The sequence below is a fragment of the Sceloporus undulatus genome, chromosome 4 (genome assembly GCF_019175285.1).
Source record: "Sceloporus undulatus isolate JIND9_A2432 ecotype Alabama chromosome 4, SceUnd_v1.1, whole genome shotgun sequence".
Lineage (NCBI taxonomy): Eukaryota > Metazoa > Chordata > Lepidosauria > Squamata > Phrynosomatidae > Sceloporus > Sceloporus undulatus.
In genome coordinates this window covers 25,099,721-25,119,906 of record NC_056525.1, presented here as the reverse complement: position 1 = coordinate 25,119,906, position 20,186 = coordinate 25,099,721, and the positions used below count along the sequence as shown (strand labels likewise).

The following is a 20,186-nucleotide window of genomic DNA, read 5'->3' as shown; positions in this document are numbered from 1 at the left end:
TGGTGTGTGTTTAGTGACATATGTTTTAATCAGGTTTTGTTTGTTTGTTTGTTTGTTTTTATTGTTTTGAGTCCCAAACTGGAAGAAAGGCAGGACAGAATCAAAAGTAAAATGACAGGTATCTTGGATGTAAATGAAAATAAAAGTAGAGTGTCTAGATCAAGAGAAGTAATAGTGCCACTGTATTCTGCTTTGGTCAGGCCCCACCTAGAATATTGTGTCCAGTTCTGGGCGCCACAATTCAGAAAGGACATTGAGAAACTGGAGCGTGTCCAAAGGAGGGCGACAAAAATGGTGAAGGGTCTGGAAACCATGTCCTATGAGGAACGACTTAGGGAGCTGGGGGTGTTTAGCCTGGAGAAAAGAAGGTTAAGAGGTGATATGATAGCGCTATTTAAATATTTGAAGGGATGTCATATTGAGGAGGGAACAAGCTTGTTTTCTTCTGCTCCAGAGAACAGAACCCGGAACAATGGATGCAAGCTACAGGAAAAGAGATTCCACCTCAACATTAGGAGGAACTTCCTGATAGTAAGGGCTGTTCGACAGTGGAACACACTCCCTCGGAGGGTGATAGAGTCTCCTTCCTTGGAGGTCTTTAAACAGAGGCTGGATGGCCATCTGTCAGGGATGCTTTGATTTGGATTTCCTGCATGGCAGCGGGTTGGACTGGATGGCCCTGGTGGTCTCTTCCAACTCTATGATTCTATGATTCTATGATTCTATTCTATGAAAATAATTATAAACATATTGAAGCTGCAGATTACAGTCTTACACAGACTTTACCTGGGACCAAGCACTATTGGCTGGAAAGGCACTTGCTTCTGAATAGACTTTGATGCAATTGCATTGTAAGCCATATTTGCTAGCTGTTTTCAAAAGATGCACTTAAATTTTCCACATTTGTATGAGTATGAATCATATTGATTTTAATGTATATGCATATTTTAATGTGCTTGCGCTTTAGCAAAACCACATCCTCCACTTTCTACTATGAAAGAGGCTGTTCCTTGGGCTACATAAGCTCAAAAGTTTTCCTATCGTAATTATATAATTGACAGCTAATAAACACTATATTTGGAGGCTGTACTTGTTCATAGTAGAAGGGAAAAAAGATCTCGTGGAAAACTGGAGTTAAATAGAAGTAGTCTCTCAAATATTTTAAAAGATTATTCCTACATTAGTTACTAATTAACCAAATACACAGCTTTAAAACACCCTGAATACTATTCTTGGCACTACATTTGTGCATGTGTGAACACCAAAAGAATCTTGTTTTGAATATGTGTCCTACAACAGTTACCAAAAGGAAATATAACTGTTTAACAGGAGGGCCTTTCCATGCCCAAGAGATAATTATAGTTTGTATACACCTATAGCAGTACTTTCATTGTTTGCTAAATCAGTGAATCATAATTGTTCTTGGCTTTTATCCATTGTTTTACACTAAAGGTAATTCAGCATTAGCTGCAAAACATCAACAGCATTTGCTTTGGAAATATTGGGCCTCAACAGACAGAACAAAATAAAGCTGCTTCGGGTCACTTTGGAGGTATGCTCTTTAAATGCTGCATGCATCCTAAGAGGTTGGAAGCTGCGCCAAAGCCATGCTCCAGTCCTAAGGACTGGAGTGCAGCTTTGGCGCAGCTTCTGAGCTCTTAAGATGTATGTGTCATTTAAACAGCATACCTCCAAAGTGACCCAAAGCAGCTTTATTTTGGCCTGTCTTTTCGGGCCCATTGACTTGTTTGCATGTGTCTTCAAGTTACCTGTTGCCTCATGGCAACCTGATGAATTTCATACGGTTGTTAGGCAAATAATACTTGGATGTGGTTTCACCAGATCCTGTCTCTGAAATATAGACTATAGCACCTGGTATTCACTGGAGATCTCCCATCCAATTATTAATCAAAACTGATCCTGCTTAGTTTCTAAGATGAGATAGGATCTCGTGCCTTGCGAGTAATTAGGCAATAATTGTTGATTTACAATTCCATAATCAATCCAGTTGGTCTAGTTTGTTTGGGATTGATAATTAAATTTAGGCCACGTATTCCTTTGTACTCTCTGCTCAGCGATGGAAACCCACTGGGTGTCTTTGAGCACATCACACTCTCTCAACCTTAGGCAATGGCAAGCCTCCTCTGAACAAATCTTGCCAACAAAACTTGGTCACACGACAACAAACATCAAAAACTCCGTAAAAGGTATCTTGATAAAAAAAAAAGTTGCTTCACATACAGAATCATATATCCAATAATCATATTGTTTTTCTTTGTGACTGGATAAAGTCAAGGTGATTGATAATTGTGAACATTCTTTTGTTTGAATGTGCCCTCGGGTGGAGAGTGTTGGTACTTACAGAACTTGGGCAAACCTGATTTTCCAAGAGTTATCTTGAAGTGGTAAATCCTCTGTATCATTGAATAAAATATAAAAGTTGATGACACATCAAAAGCAATCCATTAACTGAGCCTGGATACCACATTAAAGGTTATGACAAAGATTATTAGTATTGGTAAGAGATTCTGTGAAGCTTTTGACTTCCCCTGTAATTTGACTCATTTGCCTGAGTTATCCAGAAATCTTCTGTCCTGCAGGAATTTTGCTGTAAAGCATTTTGCATCTGCTTTCTGTAAGTGAGACATTATGATCTGGGCTAATTTTATAAGATGCTTGAGGTATGAAAGACAGGGGTATAGTGCATCAGGTGGAAACTGGAATCCTATACCAATTTACCTGAGAATAAGTCTCACTGAATTTGCTGGAATTTATGATGGAGGAGATTCTCCTGAGTCTCCTCAACCGTACAATTCTACAGTGAGCTAATTTAAACAGTGCTGGATCTAGGTTGAGGGGAGCCATGAACAAGATGTTTCAGTTGGACCCCCAACCCTGAGTAAACCCAACTCTTTATCCTCTTTGTGTTTGCTGCCCATTGCCTTTTCTTCTGAGGCCAATTACTCCGTTTCCCAGAGGAAGAGGATAATGCTCATAGAACTTACTGCTCCTTCTGTTACTCCTTCATTGCATAATTGGAGAGGACTCAATAGAGGGCCCAACAGACAGTGGCACTGTGGTAGCAAGGAGGAAGATGAGGAAGATAAGAGACTTCCAGTCAATAGAACTAGGCACTCTATTGAAGATATGGATCTCAACAGTTGCTTAACAAAGATGGATCCTGAGACAAGCCCTTTTGGGAGGTTACACTATCAGAGGATTTGTGTCTGAGAATGGAATATTGGCCTGATTGGAACTTCCACAAAACCACAATGCTCATATGCAGACATGACATTACAGGTAGCATTGTTATTTATAAGCTCTGCAGCAACAAAATATGTGAAGAAGCCCTCTAAAATGTGGTTTAGTACCCTTGCCTTCTAGAGGTTGAGGTCTGTAGTGCACAGCCAGCTAATACATAATCAACATCAGATGGAAAGCAGATTTGTGTGGCGTGTGTGTGTGTGTGTTCTGAGTCTATAAACCATAACCAGTCACGGTTCCACTCCTTTAGAGAGGACCCTAGCACACAGAAGTGGAACTCTTCAAATTGATACTGTTCAGATGTTAACTACATGTGCATAGCTAACAGATGTGCTATCATATAGCGGGCAGTGCTAACTCACTCATGCAGGAGTACCCCTTCATGCATTTCAGCTGAATGTCCCTAAATGGTTCGCACAAACAACTTCCAGAGTGGCACAGTACCAGTACCGCTGTTTTAAAGGTGCAAGCACACCAGTACAGCACCGTGTGAATTAGATCTTAGTTGGTCTTCTGTTTGAGAGACTATGGTGTGGAAAGCAATGGACTCTAGGAAAAAGCATTCACACACATCTGCTAATCTGAATTCAATTTGCATAACTATGAAATGCTGGAAAGGGGCGGAGAACTAACAGTTTACTGCATATTGCATTTGCCTGCTCAGAGTTAAGCCCATTAAAAATGAATACTGTTAAAACAAGCATATGGAAGACACCACCCCACCCATGCCTTGCATGTGATTTTCTATCCATTTTTTTTTTTTAAAGTCAGTTTTGGGGTCAGTCTGAGTCAGAGATATTCCTCCCAATTTGAAGTGCACTGTGGTTTTGGTAAAAAAAGCCAACGGAAAAATTGCTCATAATCTCCATGTTCCCATTAAAAATGCTGAAGGCAGCTTTGAAAACCAATGGAATGTACATATCATAATAAAAAGTACATATATATTAAGCCAAATAGCATAAAAAGCCTCCTAAGATATTATTATCCCAGGCCTGTTCTTTAAAGAGGTGAATGATGAAATTAGTTTACTTGAGCAAGAGAATTTGTTCAGTTCAGGGAAGCTCCCACCCATTATCCCTTGAATATGAATCTTCTTAAAACTTTGGCAATGAATTGCAGCTGGTCTGGAATTTAGGGTTACAGTTCTTCTAAGAATGCCTTCTCAAAAGTCAGTCCCACTGAGATGGTTTATGTCATTTTATTCCTGTGCATTTATCTTTCTTTCTTTTTTTTAAATGTACACCTGTCCATGTGTTTTGGAACAAGAAAAAACAGCCTTATTTCATTTAATGACTAGATGTGGACTAAAAGTTAGCTGCATTCAGGTCTTATTAAAACCAACCCAAGTCAAGACTTAAGTCCAATTGACTTCTGTGGGAGCTATGTTGAACTAACATAGTGCAGATCCAGCTGCAACAAATATATATGGCATAAACTTTTGTGTGACATAGCCACTTCATCCCATGCAGTTTTTTTGATGCAATGGAATGATATTCCTTCTGCAGATATAAGCTCTATATACCTACATCTAAAATACCAACAGCTGGCATTTGGTAGTTTTACCAATTCAACAGTTAATCTGAAGGAGAAATTTCAATAGGTTTTTATGAAACATAGGCTGCACGCTTACCTCAGAATATGTTGATTAACTTTGGAGTAAGCATATCTAAACTCATACTGCACAGGATCTGCTTACATCTGCCATATTTCTGCAGCTAGGATTTCTTATAATGTATCTGAAAATACATCCAGCATTCATCTCACAAAGTATAATAATGTCTTTTCTTAGAATAAAGAAGGCTAACATTCTAAACTGTGTTACTAAAATCAGAAGAACAAATTCAAAAGATTAATTAATTTCCCAGGGATTATTTAACTTCAGAATACAAAATATTAATTAATTTTCCGGGGATTATTTAACTTCAGAATAAATCAGCCCTTTGTATCCACAGATTCTACCATCCACAGTTTGAAAATATCCTCCCTGCCCCCTCCCCCCTAATCCAAAAAGTAAACCTTGATTTTCCCATTCTATATAAGGGACACCATTTTACTACACCATTGTATGTAATGGAACTTGAGTGTCCTTGGATTTTGGTATCCATGGGGGCTTGTGGAATCAAATCCCAGCAGATAACAAGGGCTCACTGTACAATTAAAGCAATTTGGCGTGCTGGGAGGCGGGCGGGGGGGGGGGGGAGAGGAATGCCTTCACATTTTCTGAAAAATAAAAACAATAAACTTCTTTGCACACCAAAAATTACCAGGAAAGCTTTGAAATGGTAGAACTGCCTTACATGTATTTGATAAGTTTGCATTTCTACTATCCTCCTAAATGATGTAGTCTGAGCATTTTCGTATGAACAGTTCTTCTGTTCTGGAACTGGGTGTAGTTCTAGGCCTCCCAAAGTGTTTGCTTGGGGCCAAACACTATTGCCACTGCTGTTATAAATTTTATTGGTGGTTAATGATGCTGCAGATGGAATACAGCAGAGAAGGGTTCCAATCCTTTCACTGAGGGAGGTCTAGCATCTGCTCATAGCTAATGGTAAAAGTGGGTCTCTAAACAACATATCCCAGACTATCTCACACTGCAGAAATAACCCAGTTTGAGACTGCTTTAACTGCCCTGGCTCAATGCTAGGGAATTCTGGGAACTGTAGCTTTGTGAGACCTTTAGCCTTCTTTGTCAGAGAGTGCTGGTGCCACAATAAAACACAATTCCCAGGATTCTCTAGCACTGAGCCACGGTAGTTAAAGTGGTCTCACACTGGATGCAGTTCTCTAGTGCAGACACAATCAAAGAAAATCAAGATGTGCAAGTGTGACCCCTCTCTACCATACACACCTCACTGAAGCTATGAGAATGATATAAGCATATTAGCAACGGAGGAAAAGTCCATTTCCAGCCTTCATGTTTGTTTTTTTCCAGTTTCAAATTACCAAGTTAATGGGAAAGTATCAAAGTCACTAATAGAAATTAACCCTTTGTGTAGCACTGGACAATGATCAGTGCTTGGTCATGATAGTAATAAGGACTCCAAACCCTACCTGCTTGGTAGCAGAGGCCCAACTCAATACAGCAACGCATCTGAAAAACGGGATTCAAATCCACAAAATCTGATGCTGAAATAAATCAGTCTCTAAAAGGCCCTTCTAACCATCTGATTCTATACCAGTGTGATTAAAAGGTGGATTTAAAGTCATCCTGCTTATGACTCAAAATTGGTAATGGGCAGTTAATGAATGTAATTACCAGATTGATAAGAGACAGCTAGTAGATACTGTGGTCTGGGTGGTATGTTGTTGTTGGTAGTGTTATGTACTTTCAAATTGTTTCTAGCTTATGGTGACCCTAAGGTAAACTATCATGGGTTTTTCTTGGCAAGATTTGTTCAGAGGAGGTTTGCCATTCATTGCCTTCCTCTGAGGCTGAGAGAGTGTGACTTGCCCAAGGTCACCAAGGGGGTTTCATGAACAAGTGAGGAATCGAATCCTGATCTCAATTCTCCACTTGCCCATGAAACCCACTGTATGCTGGAGATATAAACAATATATTACAAAACAAATACCAATGTCTCAACAAACAAACAAAACAGACTATATTGCCTGTTGCTCAATCTCAGTATATTGAAATTCTCAGTGAGCAGCAACATTTACTAACATGACTCAAAAATGAGGAAAAAACAACAACATACATCTTGAGATCAGAATTATAAGGCTCTGGCAGTAGACCCCCAGAAAATATTTCTTAAAAGAACAGTACATCACTTTGAGCAGATAAAGACTGAACTAATACATTGTTGGGACTGTGATTAAAATGCTGGACCAAATCTAATAAGTGTGTTTTGTTGTTAGTTTCAGGGGGAACGAAAATTATGGAGTACAAGTACATGTCAAGAGTGCAGAAGAGAAAAAGAAAGTGAGAAAAATAGGAGAAAAGTCTGCCAAATTTATTTTTTGTAAAATAAGTATTTTTATCTAAATTTTTATCTTAACATTTTGTAAGCCATTCTGGATTCCATCCCAGGAGCAAGTCAGGTATAAATTGGATAAATAATAAATGAATGAATATTCAACCTTTAGCTATGTTTCAAAGTCATTGTGTGGTAATGAAGGTGATAGTGAAAGCCATTTGTTGGAAGTGCAAGTGTTGTTATCGGAAGATAAAGCTAATGAGGATGCTGCTAAAATAGTGAAAGAGGGGTGTACTAGCACTGTTGGAAGCATTAGGTTAGATTAGTCTTATCTTGATACTAAATACTTCACAGCGAATGAATTTGTCTGTAAAGTTGGTGAATGAGAAGAAACTTCACAATTTCTTTCATTTTGGTAAACCAAATATGAAAAATTTGTAAACATCAAGTTAAAAAAATAAAATTAAAAAAAACCAATATTACTGTATATAATCGAGAGCCAAGGTGTGTAGTGCTTTGACAGTTGAACTACAACTCTGGAGACCAGGATTCAAATCCCTGCTCAGATTCAGTGGAAGGCAAAGGCAAAAACCACTCTGAACCAATCTTGCAAACACAACCCAGTGATAGGTTTGCCTTAGGACCAGCATAAGTTGGAAACAACTTCAAGGCACATAACAAACTAATGTATTGTATTTGCAAAGGAGATCCACTATAAGTTTTGTGAGCCTCCTGTATGTGGTCCTTTACTAAGTAAAATAAAATTATTTACACCATTGAAAACAGGATTAAAAATGAGTCTGAACTAAAAATACATGACTCATTACTGTATAAAAATAACATTTTCTCAGTGCAACAGATGTGCATTTTTCAAGAAGATTTTAGCCATAATTGTTTAAGGGCTCAGACTACGATCCAATAATAAAGTACAGCACTTACTCATTAAGAGTCTATCCTCAGAAGTTAGTCAGTGGCTGAAAATCCACACAAAGAGAAAGGATTTTGCTTGCTAGTGAAGGACAACAGATAGAAATATCTGGTTTCACACTACTTTAACTGCCATGGCTCAATGCTATGGAATTCTGGGAAGTGTAGTTTGTTGTGGCACCAGAGTGGAGCCTCCCACACAGATCTCAGAGCCCAGGCAAGCTTGCATGGGAAAATAACTTTAAGGATTTGATTGAAATATTTGGTAATAGAGAAGCCCTCAGAGCACGGTTAAATGTGTTGTGGGCACACAGACTGATGAAGAGTCATAAACAGTAGGTTTTCATTTCTCTTGTATTAACAATTCTAATTAAGTAGTTTGAGAGCCAGCATGGCGTAGTGGTTTGAGTGCTGAACTAAGACTCTGGAGACCAGGGTCTGAATACCAACTTGGCCATAGAACCTAATGGATGACCCTCTCTCAGGTCACACTCTCTCAGCCTCAGTGGTAGGCAAAGGCAAAAGCCCCTCTGAATAAACCTTGAAACCCCATGATAGAGTTGCTTTAACCGCTTAAGGTATCTGTAAGTTGGAAACAAAGACACACAACAACAGCAACAAAATTTAGTTGTTTAGTAATGTAACAGTACTAAACATGCTAAAGTTAATTTATTTTTACTTGATTTTTGAATCATTTTATTTTTAATAGGCCTATTAATTATCCCATTCTGATAAATATTTTTCATTCATTTTCAGTTTTTCTTACTCTAAATGAAACAGAACTCATGTAAAATTGTTTAAAGAAAGTAGGAACATTTGGTTGATAGGAAGCTTTAGAGATGGATCTTTCTTTGTGCCTTTTATAAATGAAACAGGGATGAGCAACTTTACCAGGCCAATACAGATGGCCAAAAATACCAAAAAAATTAATAAACATGCAGATATGTAGAAGCAGTCCACTTCTGATTTTGAAAAGAAGGGCTTTTAAAGATGTTAACCAGTGCTGGGTGAAGTGCTTTAACTATTCAAAAGGTGAACTGTCACTTCTGGAGAGGCCATTACACACACACACACACCACCTTATGTCTATGGAACACCACCATCCATATTTCAGAGGAAGGAACTGGCAAAACCACTTCTGGGTATTCCTAGCCTAAGAAAACCTTATGAAATTCATGGGGCCCTAAGTTGACAGGTGACTGGAAGTCACATACACACATGATGTCAGAAAAGGAGTAGTTTGGGAGGGTTTGGGCCTGGGTAAGGGGCTGGAGATCTGGGTCTAGGGAGCTGAATGTGGTACTATCAGGGTGGGAGTGTGATCCTATGTATGACTATTCAGAATTTCAATTATTTCAAGAGGATTTATTGCCATGTAAAATGTGTGCAGCCAAAGAGTGTGCAAGGCACCATGTGAAGGAGATTATGAAAATGTGATATAACTTTCCCTAAACAGGTACACTTTAGATGTATTGGGATTACAATTCCTATTATGATTATGATGTTATTCAGACAGTGAAAATAATCTGGGTTGAATCTTTGTTGTTCAGATGTCTTTTGAATGCATCCAATTATGTTCAGGGGGGGAAGGGGCTGCCAAAAACCCCCACTTAACTCAGTTTAATCAATATTGGGATTTTCCCTTTTTTTTTTTAAAGATTCGCATCATTGGCAGTGTGTATAACTGATGCAAATAGACCCGGGATAAACTGGGATAAAACTCTGCATGCCTTGAATGTGTTTTGAATACATTAATATCATCGACACCCATCTTTATTCGAGTGCTGGCACGTGAGAGACCCCAGACTCACAGAGATGCAGTCCCACAGTGTGAATAACAAACCTGGAGTGCGTTAAAGTGATTATTCACATAATCATGCTAAAAAATAAAAATGTCTGAATGATCCTGATGACAACAACAATGACTATTTCCAGCTTGCATTCTTATGGGCTGGAGATAAAGGGAATTGTAGTCCAACTCCATCTGGCACACACAGGGTTGGAGAAGACTCATGCATGGCCGAATATGAGCAACAAGCCTGGAAGACTCTTTAATCTCACCTCAGCCCTGAAAGCAGTGATCTGCCTGGGCCAAAACATATCTTTCTGAACCTTTGTGTCTCACTTGCAATACAGAAATCATACTGACTGGTAAATTGCTATTGCAGAAATTATTACAGCATAATTTTTTTTTTCAAATTAAAGAAGACAGACTACATAAATGCTAGATTTTAAACTGTAAATCAGTGCTAAGTATTATTTTTGGATTACTCAATCGCACTTTGGTGGCTGCACACAGAATAATTGAGAAGATGTCTAGCCACACTTTCAACATTTGGTTCTGGATAAAAGTGAGTGTCCTAACTGGTAGCATAGTTGTTCCAGATTAATTAGCTCAGGATGGACAAATTGTGCACCCAGCTTTCCTTATTTACAAATTGTTTCTGTACACATGATTTTATGTTCACCAGCCTCCTTTGAATCCCCAGTCCCGTCTCCCCACCACCACCAAGTCTTGCCTACTTATAACAACGATGCCCATGAATAATCTGTATTTGGGAAGAAAAACAGGGGATAAATATTTGGAAAGGAGAACCCATTTTTGCACTTGGAGGGTGAGATGGTACTGTTGTGGATGGTGCCACTGCCTTCTGTTTCTAATGGAGGCTGGAAAAATTTTTGAACCACAAACCAGAATCTTCTAGCCAGTAAGGCCAGTGGCTATGCAGTCACCAAAAGTACATTTATCCAAGCTGTGGTTTTCAGCAGCATCAGGCTCATATTTCCACACCACTACGCACCTCTGTGTCAGGCATAAACTATTGTTGTTGTTATACACCTTCAAGTGGGCTCCAAATTGTGGAGTGTATATCTTACAACTCATTTAGAGGAGGTTTTCCATCACCTACCTCTGAGGGTGAGAAAGTGTGACTTGCCCAAGATTACCCAATTGATTTCTATGGCTGAGTCGAGTGTCCTTATCCAACACTCAAATCACTACACCACCTGACAAATTATAATAAAACTAGAGGAACAGAAGCACCATGCCACACTGTCATACCTACACACTCCAATGTGTATTTAGTTTGCCTAATGTAAAATCAACTCCTAATCACACTTCGGGTGAACATTCAGTGCTGGGGCTTCTTTAATTCCATCTCCATCTCTGGTCCTCAGTTTCTTGATCACAGCTGCTCCCTCCTAACTTTGCCCTCAAGAATGCTTTAGCTCTAGATAGCTGCACTGCCGGGGGGGGGGGGGGGGGGGGGTGGACTGGATGATCCTTGGCATTCATTTCAGCTCTATGATTCTAAGAGAGCTTGTTTTCTGCTGCTCCAGAGAATAGGATCTGGAGCAATGGATTCAAACTACAGGAAAAGAGATTCCACCTCAATATCAAGAAGAACTTACTGACAGTATGAGCTGTTTGACAGTGGAACACATTATCTCAGAGAGTGAGGGAGTCTCCTTCTTTGGAGTCTTTAAACCAGGGGTAGGCAACCTGCGGCCTGCGGGCCGGATGCGGCCCGGCAAGGCCTTGGGACCGGCCCCAGCCCGGTCCTGCCGCCGATTGCCGCCGGAGCCTTTGGCCTCTCGCGTGAGGGCGTGGGGCCTTTGGCCTATCAGGAGGAGGCGGGCAAGGGGGGCAAGCGGCGGGCAAGGGGGACAAGCGGCGGGCAAGGGGGGCAATTGTCTACAGAAGACTCAGAAACATGCATTTATATTAACATTTTTTAAAAAATCAGCAAATTTTTTGTGTGTCCTCCATCTTTTTTTTAAAAAAGTGTCCTCCATTTGAAAATTTTGTCCTACATTTGTCCCGGTTTATTTATTTATTTAATTTTTTTTTAAAAAAAATATTTAATTATTTATTTTTTGGCTTCGGCCCCCCCAGTTGTCTGAGGGACAGCAACCCAGCCCCCGGCTCAAAATATTGCCTACTCCTCCTTTAAACAGAGGCTTGATGGTCATCTGTCAGGAAGTGCTTTGTTTGTGATTTCCTGCATGGCAGGGGGTCGGACTGGGTGGCCCTTGTGGTCCGTTCCAGCACTATGATTCTATGTTTCTTTCACACTACGCAACCATAGCACTATAATTCCACTGTAACTGCCATAGCTCTATCCTAGAGAGTCCTGGGATCTGTAGTTTCATGGGGTATTTAGGCTCTTTGCTAGAGAGTTCTAGTGCCTCACTGAACCTGAAATCCCAGGATTCCACAGGCTGCAGCCAAGTGGTATTAAACAGCTACAACTGTTTTGCATGAAGACCAGTATAAGAAGACGACATGGGGAGGGCAGCTATGAAAGAAATAGAAAAGAGCCTACAGTGCAAAGATAAAAAACTAAACACTAAAGTTAGAATCATCCAAACCATTGTATTCCCCTTCACCATGTACGGATCTGAGAGTTGGGCAGTGAAGAAAAGTGAATAAGAAGAAAACCAACACGTTTGAGGAGTGGTGCTGGAGAAGAGTGCTGATGATACTATGGACAAACAGATAGATCCTAGAACCAACGAAGCTAGAACTCTTCCTGGAAGCCAAGATGATGGAACTGAGGCTGCCGTACTTTGGCCACATCATGAGAAAAGGCAATAAGGCAAGGAAAGGTGGAGGGAAGTACTGTAGAAAGAGAGGAAGACTGCAAACCACATGGATGGACTCTATTAGGAAGGCCAAGGGTATGCATTTACAGGACCTAAGCAGAGCAATGAAGGAGATGTCTCATCCACATGATCCAGACCAACTCAGGGCTGTTAACAACAACAAAAATCTGAGAAGAGGCTGAATGGAGGGTAAAGCATTGGCAACAAAACATAGCACAGTGGGAGGAGGAAGGTGGGTGGCAACACAAAGTTTGCATCGCCACTGCGGCATTAGTGCAGTTTGACACCACTTTAACTGCATGGCTCCATCCTATGGAACACTGGGATTTGTAGTTTTGTGAGACATTTAGCCACCTCCCTCAGAGGGCTCTGGGGCCACAACAAAACTGCACATCTCAGGATTCCATAGGATGGAGCCTTGGCAGTTAAAAGTGGTGTCCAACTGCACTAATCCTGCAGTGTGGCAGAAGACTGATCCTGCAATGCAGCACAGGTCTATTCAGAAGGAAGCCCTGCTGAGTTCAATGGCACTCTGGAAGAGAGCTGCGGCCTAGAGATCTGTTTTTGTCATTGTGACTCTTGGTTCTGACTTATGGCGACCCTGAAAGCCACTGGTTGACCTTGAGCAAGTCACACTCTCTCAGCCTCAGGGGAAGGCAATGGCAAACCTCATCTGAACAAATCTTGCCAGAAAAAAACCCACAACAGATTCACTTTAGGGTGGCCATAAGTCAGAAACGACTTGAAGGCACACACAACAGGCCATAATATCATGGGTTTTTCTTACCAAGATCTGTTGTAAAGGGGTTTGCCATTGCCATCCTCTGAGACAGAGAGAGTGTGACTGGCCCAAGGAAAGTTTTTCATGGACGAACCGGGATTCAAAGCCTGGTCTCCAGAGTCCTAGTCCAACGCTCAATGCGTTGCATCACTTTACCACTTTATTTATATTTTTGAGAAGAGCCAGAGAGATCAATGGCTTTCCTTGTTGGTTATTTTTTAACCAGAACATCGAAATGGTTCTTGCATCCGCACTGGAGCAATAATCCAGTTTGATGCCGCTTGAACTGTCATGGCTCAATGCTATGGAAGTCCGTCTGTGGCACTGCGAGAGATTCCGTCTTCTCTCTCTGACGCCCCAGCGAACAGCAAACCCCAGGATCTCAAAGCATTAGAGCAATGTCAAACCGGATTGCTTCTGCAGTGCGGATGCAGTCTCGGGAGTCCAAGGGCGCCGAGAGTGTCAAAAAGGGGGACACAACACTGTCTGTAGCCCAATGCTGCCCAGGATCCCACAGATCTGGGAAGATCTGAGGACCAGAAAGTGTGGTGTCCCCCTCCCTTTTGACTTTCTCGGAGACCTATGATTCCAAAGAGAGGCAGTGCTGGGGATGGAGATGGTAGGTAGATCGGTGGATGATGAATGGATGGGTGGTTGGATAGATAGATAAATAGATAGGTGGATGATAGATAGATGGATGGATGGACAGATGGACGGACAGACAGACAGACGGTTGTGTGGATGGATGGGTTAGGTGGATGGGTGGATGGATGGATGGATGGATGGATGGATGGATGGATGGTTGTGTGGATAGATAGATAGATAGATAGATAGATAGACAGACAGACAGACAGACAGACAGACAGACAGACAGACAGACAGACATAGATGGGATAGATAGACAGACAGACAGACATAGATGGCTGGACAGATAAACAAACTGACAGAGATAGATAGATAGATAGAGAGATAGAGAGAGAGAGAGAGAGAGATAGACAGACAGACAGACAGACAGACGGACGGCTGGACAGACAGACAGACAGGTTGTTGTGTGCCTTTAAATTGACTCCGATTTACGGCAACCCTGAGGCGAACCAATCAGAGGGTGTTCTTGGCCAGCTTTTTCCAAAGGGCTTCGCCATTGCCATCCCTTGGGGCTGAGAGAGTGTGACTTGTCCCCCAGGGGAATTTCCAAGTGTGGATTCGGACCCTAGACTCCAGAGTCATAGTCCAAGGCTCAAACCACTACACCAGACTGTCTCGTTCATACACATACACACCAGTCTGGTATAGTGGTTTGTTCCGCTCTGGGCTCCCATAATTCCATAGCCTTGAGTCAGAAAAGAGTCTAAGCAGTGCGAAACCAACCAGGTTATTCCTCTAGTGCGGATGCAGCCTTAAGAGTTAAACCCCAAAACCGACCCTTTTCCATGAAAAGATGGGTGAGAGGAAGATCTGGAGCAGAGGGAGCAGAGGTCCTCCCCGGCATGGAGGACAAGGCACCGCGAAGATGGAGGACGGGGGAGACAAATGGAGGACAGGACCTAAGCAAACCTCTAAAGTCTCAGGGAAAAGAAAGGCATGCTTTTCGGTTCTGCTCAGAATGGAGGACATTTGGGCAGAAGGCTGGGATGGAGGACATGTCCTGGAAAAGGAGGACACGCCTGGTCTCGTCTGATCTGGATGGAGCGTTAAGACTGGAGAGAGGGACAATCAGATCCAATTTCAAGGAGGGGGGACTATATATCCCTGCATCCTAGCAGTCCCAAGCCTTGCATCTGGAGAGACCTTGTAGTGAAAGAAAGACATTGGCAGCATGAGTTTTCCTAGGCTTCAGTCTATTTCCTCAGATGCATGACTGAACCGTGCCAGCATCCTTTTTGGCTTTCTCTGCATCTAGTCTTTTCCCTTTTCCTCCCAAAACGTGGCACCTCCCTCCCTCCCTCCCTCCCTTCTTCCCTTCCCAGGGAAACCCCTTCTTCCCCTTTCTGACTTTCCTCCCTTCGGAGATCCTCTGCTCTGCCAGGGATGCCCCTTTGGGAGGGGGCAAAGCTGGCATTTCCCTGGGCAGGAAAGAAGGAAGGAAAGAGGCTGGCATGTGTCTCTCAGTGGCATGGGAGTTGCACGCATCGGGAGAGCAGGCAGCCCTTATTATTATTATTATTATTATTATTATTATTATTATTATTATTATTAACCACATGGAAAAGAAAAGCAACGTCCCAAGCAGAGAAGCAAGAGAGACAGAGGCAGGCATAGAGAAAGCGAGCGAGGCTGGCAGAGGAGAAGAGGGCATAATGCCACCCAATATGAATGAAAAGGGGCAAGGAGGCCTCAGGGGCTGCGAGGGAGGGCATCCCCAACAAGGACACAAACATATACATTGACGAACAGAAATGGCAAGGACTCTCTATCTTGATCCATAGACCCTAAATCAGAAATATATATATGTGTGTATAGACAAGGACTCTCTACTTTGATCTTTAGATCATAAACAAGAGTCCAATACATTTAAAAAACAAAAACTGCAGGGACTTTATCTTGATCCATAGGTTAGAAATAAGAAACCAATACATTTCAATAATATATATATGGCAAGGATTCTCCCTTGATCCGTAGATGCTAAATAAGAGACCAATACAGTTAATATTGTGTGTATATATATATATATATACACGAGGCAAGGATTCTCCCTTGATCTGTAGATCCTAAATAAGAAACCAATAATATATATATAGCATATGAGAAGGATATATATGTATTTAATATATATAGCAAGGATTCCTAAAAAAGAAACCGATGCATCTTGAGAAATCTGTTGCAAGGACTTGATCCCTAAATCCTAAACATGACCCCAATGCATTGAAGAAGCCCAGAAGGCCAGGGCTGCTTTACCTTGCTCCCTGGATCGCATGATGTGGGGATAGTGGAGCAGCCGGCAGGCGGTTTCTCTCTGCATTTGCGATGATGATGATGATGATGATGATGATGATGATGATTACTATTATTATTACTATGTTAGCTTTATTCTAGCCCAGAGTAAAAGCAAAGGCAGGAGGTTTCCCCCTCCTTTCAAACTGCTTCTTCCCGCTCTGTGTGTCCCTGGGAGCCCGGTGGGTCTTGGCGGTGCCTGCCTGCCTGCTTCCTTCCTTCCCCGCGTGGCGGGCGTCGCGCGTGGCTCCGAGGGACGGAGGGAGCCGAGCGGAGCGGGAGCGCTGCCGGCTGCTGCTGCTCTGCTCTCTTCGCCCCCAGGGATCGGAGGAGGAGGAGGAGGAGGAGGAGGCGGCGGCGGCGTCTTCCTCCTCCTCGCAGGGAAAGGCCACTTCCTTCCCTGCGCCGAGTGTTTATAGTCGTTGAATGCTGTAAAATAACGGGATTCCCTCACTGTTTCGTCCTGTTTATGCCCAGCGCCATGGAAACCCTTGGATCGGCTCCATCGCCTCGACGGAGGGCTTTCCTGCAAACTTCCACTCGCAGCCATCCATGACGTCGCCGCCCGGCCCTCGGCCAAGGAGCACAGCAGCAGCCCCTCCGCCCGACCGCTCCCAGGCAGCAGCACCGGAGCCCGGCTGCGGAAGAGGCAAGGAGAGGGAAAGAAAGGGCATGAGAGGCCTGGCCTTCCTTCTCTCTCTCTCTCTCTCTCTCTCTCTCTCTCTCTCTCTAATGCAACACAAGCACCCAGTTGTTGGACAGAGCCAAGAACAGGAGAAAGTGGACACAACACACCAGGGAAAGACAATGGATAAGAGCTCTTTCTTTCTTTCTTTCTTTCTTTCTTCCTTCCTTTCCTTTCCTTTCCTTTCCTTTCCTTTCCTTTTTTCTTCCCTCTCTTTCTCTCTGTTGCAACAGAAGCACCTGGTTCTTGAGCAGTGCAAAGAAGAGAAAAAGTTGAGCAACACACCAGGGGAAGAAATGGATGGGAGTTCTTTCTCTGCCTTCTTTCTTTCTTTCTTTCTCTCTCTTTCTTTCTCTTCCTCTCTAATGCAAGACAAGTACCCAATTGTTGGGCAGTGCAAAGTGCAATGAAGGGAAAAGTGGACAGATGGAAGAAATGGATAAGAGTTTTTCTCCTTCCTTCCTTCCTTCCTTCCTTCCTTTTCTCTCTCTCTTTCTCTCTAATCCAACACAAGCACCTGTTTGTTGAACGGGAAAAGTGGACAGAACACACCAGGAGAAGAAATTATGAGTGTTCTCTCTTTTCTTTTCTTTTCTTTTCTTTTCTTTTCTTTCTTTCTCAAACCTTTCAAGCCTTAACTTTCAACACAAATAAATCAATCACCAAGGGATCCAACCCAGCATCAGTTACACACTTCGGCCTGAATCCTATCCAGCTAAAAATGACCAGTGGTCATGACATTTATCACACTATTTGTATCATCTTTATCACCATTGTTCTCAATTTAGGTATGGCTTACTTTATCTAAAAGTGATCCTTGTATCCCTCGTTTCCTCCAAGGAATTCAAGGCGGCATGGAGGCTTGTTTTCCCCTCTTCTTATTTTAACAGCCCTACAAAACCAGTTAGACTATGGGTGTATCCACACCACACAGCTATTCCAGTTTCATACTCCTGTAACTGCCATTGGCTCCATTCTGTGGATTCCTGAAATTCACGTAGTTTAGTTAAAATCTTACTCCTCTGCTAGAAATCTCTAGTTCAGGTGGAGGCCTTAGGTACCCCTTGTTGTTGGGTGCCTTCAAGTCATTTCTGACATTTGGCAATCCTAAAGCAAACCTGTCATGGTTCAGAGGAGCTTTGCTATTGCTTTCCCCTGAGGCTGAGAGCTTGTGACTTGCCCAAGGTTACCCAGTGAGTTCCATGGCCAAGCAGGGAATTGAACCTTGGCCTCCAGAGTCCTAATCCAGTGTTCAGACCACTGCACCACAAATCTCAGAAACCCATAGGATGAAGCAAACGGCAGAAGACTGTCAGAGTGCTGTAAGTGTGCAATGTGGATGTGCCCTTATGAGAGGGAAAGTGGGAGTGGCTGTTGCTGTCCTTGTCCTTGTATTTGTTTACTACTCTCAAGTCAACCTTGACGCATGGTAACCCTTTGAATGAGACATCTCCAAGACCCAATCTCCTCTACCTCTCTGCTCAGGTCCTCTGGGCTCAGGCCTGTATCCTCTCCAACCATCTGGCATGCATGCAGTCTTCCTCTCTTTCTACGGAGTTTTACCTTCCCTAGCATTATTGATTTTGCTAATGAGTTATGCCTTCTCATGATGTAGCCAAAGTATGAAAGCCTTAAGTTAATCATCCTAGCTTCCAGGAAGGATTTGGGCTGATCTGTTCAAGGACCAACTTATTTGTCTTTTTGGCTGTCCTCAGCATTCTTCCCCAGCACTACATCTCAAAGGTGTTGATTTCCTTTCTATCAGCTTTCATCACTGCCCAGCCCTCACATCCATATATTGTGACAGGGAATGCAATAGTTTGGACAATCCTAACTTTTGTATTCAGTGGTATGTGTTTGCACTTTAGGACCTTGTCTAATCCCTTCATAACTGCCTTCCCAATTCCAGTCTTCTGATTTCTTGACTGCAGTCTCCATTTTGATCAATGTTTGATCCAATGTAAGGGAACGCTTTGACTGATTCTAGTTTGTCATCATCTAGGATGAATTCATGTAGTTCTTCCATGGTCATTATTTTTGTTTTCTTAATATTCAGCATTAAGCCTACCTTGGCACTTTCCTCTTTGGCTTTCTTTAGTAACTGGTTGAGGTCTTTGTTGTTTTCTGCTAGTAGTAAAGTGTTGTCAGCATATCTTATGTTGTTAATGTTCCAGGGTGAAATGTGTGGCTGAAAAGAGATTTGAAGGCGAGTCTCCAATCCTAAACTGATACCAATTGCTACACCTTTACTGTTCTCTACCAGACTAGAGATCTTGTGGAAAGTCTTGGTTTTTATGGCTCAACCTTAGGTATGTTTAGTTGGTAATAAGCCCCACTGTGTTCAATGGGACTTACCCTTACAGAAGCATAGAGTACTGGGCTTGCAGGCTTAAATACAGGGAGCAGTTAAACTCTGGTTAACCCCAGGATATATATTCAGGGGTAGCCATGGTGGCCATACAGTAAAATAAAACACAATCCACGATCCACAAAGGGATTACATTTTTATTGGTTAGCCAGACTGCACAAACCCCATCATGCAAGCTTTCAAAGCTCTACTGGCTTCTTCATCAGGCAAAAAAAATATTTTTAAAAAATCATACAAGAGGGAAAAAGAGTGATGGTGTTGGAGTCACCTGGTTAACTTATTCATGAATGGGACTTAGAATGTGCTGCATTTTAGCCAGTTTATATCTGGACCATCAATGCTATTATTTCCTTTCTCTTCCAATGTAGTACTTGCCTCAAGTGGACTACATTTGTGGATAGCAGAAGAATTCTTTCTTATGGTAAACACTGAGAGGAGAGGTGGAAAATCATTATGGAATACACTTTCAAGTGGATGGGAGGGTTATTTAAGGGTTTTGCTGCATTAAGATTAGAACATCCAACCAATGTTTCTGGAGGCCACTAATTTCCCTTTGCCAAATGTAGTTCTATAGAGCTCTCTCTGTTGACATATTATTGCACATTGCTCATCACCTTTCACAGACAGAGCTGTATGAGCCTCAGAGGCAATATACCCAAGTACACTCCATTAATAACTGAAGTCTTTATGCCCTCTGCTTGCAAGTCT

At 42.2% G+C, this 20,186-nt stretch overlaps 1 protein-coding gene across 1 annotated transcript in view; it reads right to left on the bottom strand.

The window, feature by feature from the left end:
- The window catches only part of NFATC2 (nuclear factor of activated T cells 2), a 184,235-nt gene extending 167,731 nt beyond the window's left edge, over positions 1 to 16,504 (bottom strand). Inside the window, exon 1 of the mRNA XM_042466007.1 lies at positions 16,390 to 16,504. Within this exon, the coding sequence (XP_042321941.1) occupies positions 16,390 to 16,453 (64 nt within the window). The 5' untranslated portion in view covers positions 16,454 to 16,504. The remainder of the gene's footprint in view (positions 1 to 16,389) is intronic.
- Positions 16,505 to 20,186: the final 3,682 nt, after the last annotated feature.